The 9,939-nt window shown below is 38.9% G+C and overlaps 1 protein-coding gene across 3 annotated transcripts; it reads left to right on the forward strand.

The window, feature by feature from the left end:
• The first annotated feature begins 5,611 nt into the window (after positions 1-5,611).
• On the forward strand, positions 5,612-9,737 carry ctsl.1 (cathepsin L.1). Of its 3 annotated transcripts, none has more exons than XM_069152429.1 (10): positions 5,612-5,815; positions 6,755-6,869; positions 7,150-7,254; positions 7,431-7,573; positions 7,736-7,933; positions 8,030-8,221; positions 8,621-8,786; positions 8,904-9,009; positions 9,266-9,369; positions 9,535-9,737. In XM_069152429.1, exons 3-9 carry the CDS (start codon positions 7,155-7,157, stop codon positions 9,363-9,365), a joined length of 1,005 nt encoding a protein of 334 aa, XP_069008530.1. In that variant the 5' UTR covers positions 5,612-5,815; positions 6,755-6,869; positions 7,150-7,154; the 3' UTR covers positions 9,366-9,369; positions 9,535-9,737. The 3 variants fall into 3 exon arrangements, with proteins under 3 accessions (XP_069008530.1, XP_069008529.1, XP_069008531.1); XM_069152428.1 differs by having other exon boundaries at positions 5,612-5,784; XM_069152430.1 differs by having other exon boundaries at positions 5,612-5,784; positions 6,808-6,869.
• Positions 9,738-9,939: the final 202 nt, after the last annotated feature.

Here is a 9,939-nt window from a genome sequence, read left to right on the forward strand (position 1 = left end):
TCACATCTCTAAAATGATTACCTTGCATGACTTACTGAATTATAACTAATACTAATTTAAGGGACATTGTAAGTGTTGCTGGACAGAGAAATATTAATACTTCCAATCAATAATTACTAATATTAGCTTCAAGAAATCAAGTCTACTATTGGAAATCAAGTTTGATGGAGGCTTTTGGATGACTTTCTGATCGTGCACACTGACGTATTGCGTGTGCTGAAATTTGAGTAGCTGTTTGAATTCCGGAGACAGTAACATAGCCAGATGTGATCAAGGTTACGCTGTGCGACTCGCCTTATTTAAAAGGCCTTCCCTTTGAATTCCTGCTCGCATTCACACTTTGTCACCTATAAAGTGGGAACGAGTGGTGAATGCTAGCAATGCGTAACCAGAGAAGAAGCCAGCCATCCCAGCTATGCACCAAATGTTGCTGTGTTATTGATCCGATAATCAGATTATGCGCTAAAGTATGCCAGTCTGGGCCACTGTCACAATTTAGCGGCTGTTATGTGTGACCCCCACTAGAGAGCAGCCAACTATGTGATTGGCTTTAAGCTGAGGAAACATGTAGAGTAATGAAATTAGACGAGTTTACCAGGGATAGCTTTCCATTCCAACCATCTTACTGCCTTTTCACATTAGTATTGTCACTGAATGTGAGGGTTACTTTTCACACCAGACCCTTGAGGATCTAGTCCATAGTTAGTATGCACCCACAGATATTGTCACATTATATTACTTAGCTGTCCATAAACCCTGCATAGCATTAATATTTGCCATGTGAAGCAACACATGACAGAATAGCTAGTACTGAGAAAATGTTGTTACGCAAATAAACCATTACTGGCAATTGATGGGATATAAATAGAATTACAACTGCAAGCAGTGATATGCGGGACCTCGCATGCTGCACGTCGGGGATCCAGCAGGTCGGAGCTGCCGGCTCCCCGACATGCAGCACGTGAGGGCCCGCATATCCCCTCTTGCAGTCTTAATGTTTTTCTTGATCTCGTTCCTTATTCTTTTTTTTTTTTAAATTGCCTTTTTTTTTGGCGGCTTTAACATCTTCCTGTGTCACGGCGAAACATCAAACTTAGCCATATCGCCCTGGCTATACTATATACTATATACTATATACAAAAAGTTTTGGACAACATGCTATAGTATGACTTTTTTTGAATATTTTGGAGTATGACTTTTTTTTTTATCACTTTTTGGAGGCCGACCTTTTTCTGAACTGACATGCATCCCTCAAGTTACTGTGAGGCAACTGCTTTAACCACTACACCACTGTGTCATACATGTCGTCCGAAATATGAAAAAAAGACATACTATAGCATTAAAATGTATTAATGGGATTTTGGAGAATACAATTTGTGGTAGTTCGGACAGAAATCCAAAAGAATTAGACACCCTTTATTTTTTGTTATTGATTTTTTTTTTTTTACCTTTGGTTTGGTATTAGTGTGACTGCAAGTACAACGCAAACCCGAAACCCAAAACTGTGTGGATTACCCTTAGAGGGACTCACCCTCCGTGAACCATGGGGCTTACTCACCCTCTATGAACTGTGTGTGGATTACCTTGAACGGGGCTCAAATCCACGTCTTCATGAGGTCCTTTCCAGCTCTGCTGTGATGTCATAGACCACTGGACTATCTTCAGCACTGGAGAACGGGTCGCGGCGGAAAAAGTGTTCACCCAGAGCTTTCCAGTGACTTAACTGAAGGTCTGGTTAACTCAACAGGTAAAAGATTCTACTTCACCAAGGTTGCTATTAATGGTTCAAATTCCACCTTGGCCTGTTGATGGTGATTCAGCTTTTAGTGAAGTTGAAACGTTTGGGGAAATTTAAAAAGTTTTGCATAAACTACACATTACAGGAGGATATTTAATATCACTGCAGACCCCTTGAAAACATCTATATCTACTATCCAAAGAATGTCTGCGGCAAGTTTGGTCGCATTTGAATGAATATTTGTGGACAGTGGAGTTATAGGTTGCAGTGAGCCAAAGATTTGTCACAATGCTGTCTAACTCCTGGGAAGATATATGTTGCAGTGGTTAGTGCTGATGCCTCTCAACAAAAAGGTTTGGGGTTAGAGACTCCCCTTAGTCATGAGTTAAAAAAAAAATCATACTATAGCATGTTGTCCAAATTATATATATATATATATATATATATATATATATATATATATATATATATATATTAAAAAGTCATACATAGCAAAAAGTGACCCAAAAGTCATTTTTGGGTCACGGGCACACCGATCGACGAAAACTAATTCTTTTGATAACTTTTAATTCCAAACATGTTAAGAGTGTACAGACTAAATTTCAAGTCGGTCTGACAACATCTGTAGGAGGATGTTGTTAAAGTACAACGTGTGAATTGCCAAAAGTGGCGACTAAATTCCAAATGGCGGACTTCCTGTTGAGTTGACATAAGGGTGCATTGGAACTTTTTTGTACATCTTGGTGTGATACACATGTCCATCGAATTTTGTTCATGTAGGTAAATGTAGCCGCAGGGGCATCGCCCAATCGCAACTCTACTAAAATACAAAATTTTTCACCGGGGAAGACCCATGTACCAACTTACATGAGTTTTTTAAGATGATAAAGCCTCATGAGTAATAATTCCTTGAAGAACAATAGGGCTTTTGCACCATCGGTGCTCGGGCCCTAATGAATCTGCTTGTTAAATTTGCAGATGAAGCAGCAGAACATGTCCTGTAGATTTGTTTTATTACTGATATATATTCATGTGTGTGGGGCCATGTTTATGTGAACTGAAATATTGTACAAGCACAGTCTAGGGAAAGGCTGCCATCTCCTGGTGTCTTTATAACACTGCAAAGGTGTAAGGGGTTTTCAAGAATTCACTCATTCTGGGAAGACCAGTTGGGATAAAAGCAATATTATATTATGTGTTAATGGTTACTCTTGAATCTGTGAGACAAATGGTTTATCAAAATACACAAAAGTCTGACTGGTATTGTCACATATCAGTGCATCATTGCACCTATCAGATGTGACATGATGTTCAATGACTTCAGCGGTAGTCAGTAGCAAACTAATGCAAATAGTATGTGTTTGCCCCTGTATTGTAACCACTACATCCATTACATCATAGGGTGGAGTTGTGCATGTGGCTTCCTGTTAACTGTGGAGAGAGCAAATTACAACACAATTTTACATATAAAAATTATAATCACGAGTTCAATGTCTGTAATTTTGAGCAGAATGCTTGGAAACAATGCTGATTGAACTGTAAACCTCCAAAAAGGGAAGTAAGTGTTAGTTCCCAGAATTTCCTAAAAGCAGCTGAACCTACTTTATGCATTGGGTCAAGTCACTGTTACGGTTAGAAAAACCCAAATTTAACCTTACAGGCAAAGGGTCACATGACTGGTCACAGGATGGAGATTCACATTCAAAAACATTTGTTTGATCATATCAGAATCTAAACAAACAAATTTATAATCAGTTTCAAAAATATTGAATGAAAACTGTGATCTTCATCTTATATTTTCTCTAACTGATCATATGATTTAATCCACGCTGAAATCATTAACTGTTTATTGTCATTTCAGAATACTGTAAAATATACACGAATCTCTTTACAACCTGACAATTGACATGTTTACTAAAGGTGTTAGGCAGTAAACAGAGCCTTGTTTTGCTCACTTTAATTTCAGACACATGCATTTGATTGTCCTGCATTTAAGACGGTTAATATCTAACTGCCATGACTGCCATGTGCAAACTAAAAGACAAATAAATCTTGATGATTACGCAAACAACACACGTGGTACACGATGTGGAAGTGAAAATGGAAATCACAGAAAACTTTTTTTTCCTGTGTCAGTTTCAGTTTGACCTGTGCTGAATTAACACACATATACACATGAACTGAAAACATACATGCTCACAGGCTTTTACTGCCACCTCTTTCTGGAGGCTGTGCACACAAACACACACGAACTTTGATCTATGAACTTATGAGGTTTTCCCTCTGTCCTTGCATTTGCGGTTGTGCTGACTTCTGACCTGATCTTGTCACTTGACTGTTGTAGTAAATGTTTTATAGTTCAAAAGGTAAAACACAACCTTTATGCCAGTAACCTTTTTTTCCACGGCTCATTATCTGTGTGCACAAAATGCCAGTTATTTTGGGTTAAAAAATATTACAAGGAATCAAACAGAGATCCAGCTGTGTTCCCGTGGCTTACTAGTACATACTCACTTAGTTTGGACATGAACATTAAGCTTTAAGCAGCTGACAAGCATGCAAAGATTTTCTGTCTATATTTCATCACACTTTGTACTTCTATTTCACTACATTTGGAGGGAAACCCAGTTATTTTCACTACTACATTGTTCTAACAACTGTAGTGACTTTTTGGAAGATTGAAAACACAGTATAAGCTCAGCCCTAATTTATCAACTCAGTTTAATGTGTAGACACATTTGTGTAACATAAATCCTGTCACGATTCAGAGAATTTAGCTTGTGTTGATTTGGCGGGGCCCGACCCAGCAGCACTTCCCCGGGAGTTGAGAAGTGCTGACTCATCTGTCATAATGTATATAAAGTAGTTAAGACTGGCTCCACGCCAACCAGCTACACATATAAGTACAGCTAATATTAGATCCAGAGCAAATGACAAGTTTTGCTGCTGTCATTATACAGTAAACAGGAAGTCTGCCACAAATGATGAGCTAAAAACCGGCAACAAACCTCAAAGGTTAACAAACATCCATAAATCTACTGCAGGGTAACATTTTTGTACCTGTCTAGAAGCACTATAGCAAGCTGCAAATCACTTTTCAAACCTTTCAAAACCTTTAGGTTTTTCTCTGCAGTGTAACATAATTGTAACTGGCTCCAGTGCAAATATGTCTTGGGCCCCACCCCTTGACACAGACAAAAACCACATCCACATCCACATCCACACATTTAGCCTAAGGTGCTAATTTATTTTTTTTTATTTTTTTACAAAACCCCCCCCCCCCCCCCCCCTTTTTTTTTTCCTTTTATAATTGTCACAATGGCAACGCAAGTAAAGGGAGTTCATTGGAGAAACAAATTAGCATTTCCAGGCAAGACGTCCTCTTTAGTTACTTTTAAGAGAAAAGGAACCAAATTAAAACATCATGGGTGGAAATAATAGTCAATATATTTTTCAGTTGTTTTGGATCATTTAAAAAAGAGTTAAAAAAAAGGTGTGGTTTAACTTCACTTGAGTAAAGGATTGTGAGTATTTCTACCACATCTGGTCAACTGCTCTCGTGTTTTGCTGTGTATGAGCTCGTCTCAAAAACTTATCATGCCTTAAAATAATGCCAAAACTGCTGCGATATATCAATAGACCTTTCTATCATTTTCAGTTGTGTGTGCCAGGCTGTTGGCAGGAAAACTATTTGCATTTTTCTGATGGGAAAGAACCAAAGCTTGTGTACAAACACTACTGCCTGTAAAATCTGCCTATGCAAGAGACTGAACACAAACAGGCAGATACACGAGACACGCTGAAAAGAGTTCAATGACATCTGAATTTTTTTTAGCTTAGTTCTCAGTTTTCTCTCACTTCACGGCGTCTTTATGGTCTGAAGCATTGTCACGCTGATAGCCTTGTGACAGACACGCCGTCAGCCTGGAAGTCAGATATCAGTTACGACATAATTGCAGTGGACTACCACAGAAAAAAGAGTGATGTCTTCCATAGATACATGTAAAAAGAGTGTTTGAACTCATGCTCCTGACAATGGCGGAGAGGTAAGATTTGCACACAAAACAAACTTGCCAGGTAAGCTGAAAAACAGGATGTGTGCGTGGAAACAGAGAGGAAGTCTTAAACAATTGCGAATTGAAATGGTTGTGAATCATAAATCAAACCAGATCAAGTGTAGAGAGGAGTTTATCAGAATGTGTGTGTGTGTGTGTGTGTGTGTGTGTGTGTGTGTGTGTGTGTGTGTGTGTGTGTGTGTGTGTGTGTGCAGTGTACACTGCACAAGACCACAGAAATGTGAAAGAACTTTGACGCAAAAAGTTGTTGAATATATTTGCAGAAATGTGTGCAAGGTTGGCCTAGACTGTTTTTTGTTGTTGTTTTTTTTAGATAGAGAAGGATATATCTTACACCAGAGCTTCTTAATCACTCAAACAAACTTTCAGTGAGTGGGTGTTTGCTAAAGTGTTGCCCTTCTTTTCGAGAAATAAAATCACCTCCGTTAGCTACCCACAGATTTTCCAGAGCAATTTAATCTGTTGGGTTTCAACTACTACTGTCAAACAGGTGGAAGATGGAAAACATGAGCACATGCATGGATTGTTGTTTCTGTACGTCAGTTTTGGTTCTGTTCTTTTAAAAGAATCCCCATCTCAGAGCACTGGAGAGAACACAAAATCCCAACAGTGCTTTTTAATGTGAAAGCATTACTCACACACACACACACACACACACACACACACACACACACACACACACACACACACACACACACACAGACTCAGATTTCTTCTTTACGTGATTGCATAACTCCAAAGCAACAAACTGCTGAGTAATGCATCATGCCTTCATCGAAAATTCACAGCTCCAAATGAGTAATTTATAACACTGATGTTCCTTTTTTTTTTTTGCTGAGGCTGAATATGTTTCCCAAAAGAATGGCATCATGATCTTGACAACATCCACCTTTTTATATTTCAATGATTGACTCTCACGCTCTTTATGAGTTGCTGACAGCCACCTGACTGGAACACCACAGTCTGCTATATAAAAGCGCTTCTGTGACACAGCTCTACATCACATACAAGTGGTTGGACCTCAATCTTCACCTGACTCCCTGACAAAGAGACAGGTAAGTAGCTACAACACATAACAAGACACAGATGTACACACATACACACACACTTCCTGTTATGCACTATGGAAACTCATAAATATGAGAAAGAGTTGGAGGGAGAGATGAAACAGAAATTCAAAGGTTCCAGGAAACAGAGCTGATACAGTGCTAGTGTGTATGTGACATCTAACATCATGACAGGAGGCAAACACAAGTGAAATGAAAGATCAGCCTCAACCTGTGTGGTTTCCTGCAAGTTACAAAAGTTCTCTGCTTTTGTTCTGCTTGTCTTCAGTCGATATGAAGGTGCTACTGGCTGTTGCTGCTTTTCTGGCCGTGGCCAGCTGTGCCAGCATCTCTCTAGAAGACCTGGAGTTTCACGCCTGGAAACTTAAGTTTGGTAAGACAAGAGAATCTTTTTTTATTCTGGTCTTTTGACCGAAATATATTGTCTTTGAGGCCTGAATTTGGAGACATGAATAGAAGTTTACAGCTTACATTTTGCCAGTCAGCTAATAAAGGAAAATCTTTATGATGAAATTGGATTTTCTGATAATTAATTTTTCTGTTTGGCAGGGAGGTCCTACAGCTCTCCATCAGAGGAGGCTCAACGCAGAGAAATCTGGCTCAGCAACCGCAGACTGGTGCTGGTGCACAACATCATGGCTGATCAGGGCATCAAGTCCTACCGCCTTGGCATGACCTACTTTGCTGACATGGTATGTGAAAAAAGAAAAAGACAGACAGACAACAACTTTCAGCCTTCATCACGTGTAACTAACGGTCATCATGTAGTTTCAATTAGCATGTAAGGACACAGCGAATAACATTTTGGATGAAGACCCTATGAAGTGACACTAACTTTTGTCCCTCTTCACCAGGAAAACGAAGAGTACAAACACCTGATCTCTAAGGGCTGCCTAGGCTCCTTCAATGCCTCTCTGCCTCGCAGCGGCTCTGCCTTCCTCAAACTGCCGAAAGTTACTGATCTGCCCACCACTGTTGACTGGAGGGACAAGGGATACGTCACTGACATCAAGGATCAGAAGGAGTGTGGCTCCTGCTGGGCCTTCAGCACAGTACGTACATGAATGACTTGATGTTTTCTCTCTTTTAGTGAAGCAGGAAACTTTGCATAACGTTTGTCTGGATTAAAATGAACTTCTGAACTTCAGACTGGATCGCTGGAGGGTCAGCACTTCAGGAAGACAGGGAAGCTGGTGTCTCTGAGTGAGCAGCAGCTCGTTGACTGCTCTGGTGACTATGGCAACATGGGCTGCAATGGAGGCCTGATGGACAACGCCTTCAAGTACATCAAAGACAATGGAGGCATTGACACAGAGGAGTCCTACCCTTATGAGGCCGAGGTAAATAGAAAACAATGTGTTTTAAATAATATTACACACAATTTCGAAATGATTAAGTTATAATCTTTGAATGCACAGCTGTAGGGCATGTATCATTATAATGCTAAAAAGCAGAATTGGAGATACAAAACACCTCATTAAACTGTTAAAAAAAAAAAAATCATGGCTCTTCATTTATAATTCTGCCATCTTGTGGCCAAAATATAAAGTTGCCCAAAACCCTGAAACAGACAACACAAAGCCTACAATAACTGCTTTATAGACTTCTCTTAAAGTTCATCTTTAACAACATACTGCTACTAAAATGTACTGTTCTCTAATGTACACTTAATCCCCACTTTCATAATGTTTCAAATGGTAAAAAGTTTAAGGAATCCTGACTTATTTTCTCTCAATTAGGATGGAACATGCCGTTACAACCCTGCTAACATTGGTGCCACATGCACGGGCTTCGTTGATGTGACAAATGGTGATGAAGATGCCCTGAAGGAGGCTGTGGCCACCATTGGACCCGTGTCTGTCGCCATTGATGCCTCTCATTCTTCCTTCCAGCTCTATGAATCAGGTGGACACTTCTTACCACAAAAAGAAATGGGAATCATTGATTTTTTTTTTTTTTTTTTTTTTTAATTTTTTTTTATCTATCCATGTGTTAGTCTAACCTACATGTATGTGTTTCCAGGAGTGTATAATGAGCCCGATTGCAGCAGCACAGAGTTGGACCACGGTGTTTTGGCTGTGGGTTACGGTACTGACAACAGACACGACTACTGGTTGGTCAAGAACAGGTAAATGCACATATGTTTCCCTCATATTTTAATTCATGCCCTGCTTTTCTGCTGGTGTAACACTGAATAGAGTGTGATACATTGTTACATGAAGGCATCTTAAATGTTGTTACCAAAATAAAGTGAAACCCACTTACTTTGAATTTCTACCAACTCTTAACTACTATGAGCAAACCACTGTGACTATGATTCAGTTTTATCAGCTAAAGGTTGTTTTGATCATTTTAATATTGTTAAAATTTATATTTTTCTGTAGCTGGGGTCTTGGATGGGGAGACAAGGGGTACATCATGATGACCAGGAACAAACACAACCAGTGTGGAATTTCTACTGCTGCCAGCTACCCGCTGGTCTGAACAGGTAACAAGAAACTTAATTTCATAGTTTTTTCCTGCTTTAGGTAACAACCAAATGCTATCAAAGATATAATTTTAACAAATTAAACTTCTGAGCATAATGAACCTGAAATTACATGTGTAGTTGTTTCTAATGTTTTTTTAAAAAAAAAAATCATTTTATTTGCAGGTCCAGGACTTTTCTCAGTGAGGAAGACAACAGTGACATATAATTTACTTTAATTTGTTTTATTTTATTAAAAACTGAGTTATGCAAGTTGTTTAGTTTTTTTCTTGAAGGTTACAAGACTATCTCTTTAACCTGTTGCACTTTTAACTTTTTATGAAGATTGTACATACATTTGAATAAATAAAATGTTTCACATTGAGAAATAAAAATGACTCGTCTATGTGTTTCGCTGTGCTGGTGTTGTATGGCTTATTGTTTGCGGTCATATAGGTTATTTCTTTTCATAGCAAAAGTTCATTAAAGGTACATTATGATTAAAGTGAATAAATCAATGTAGGTTGTGGCTGTAGGCTTACAGCAGCTACTTCAAGTTAGATATTGAAGTTTTGTTTCCATGACTCAAAA

This window comes from Embiotoca jacksoni, unplaced genomic scaffold (genome assembly GCF_022577435.1).
Source record: "Embiotoca jacksoni isolate LCO1_2020_lvr unplaced genomic scaffold, fEmbJac1.0.p SCAF_18, whole genome shotgun sequence".
NCBI lineage: Eukaryota > Metazoa > Chordata > Actinopteri > Embiotocidae > Embiotoca > Embiotoca jacksoni.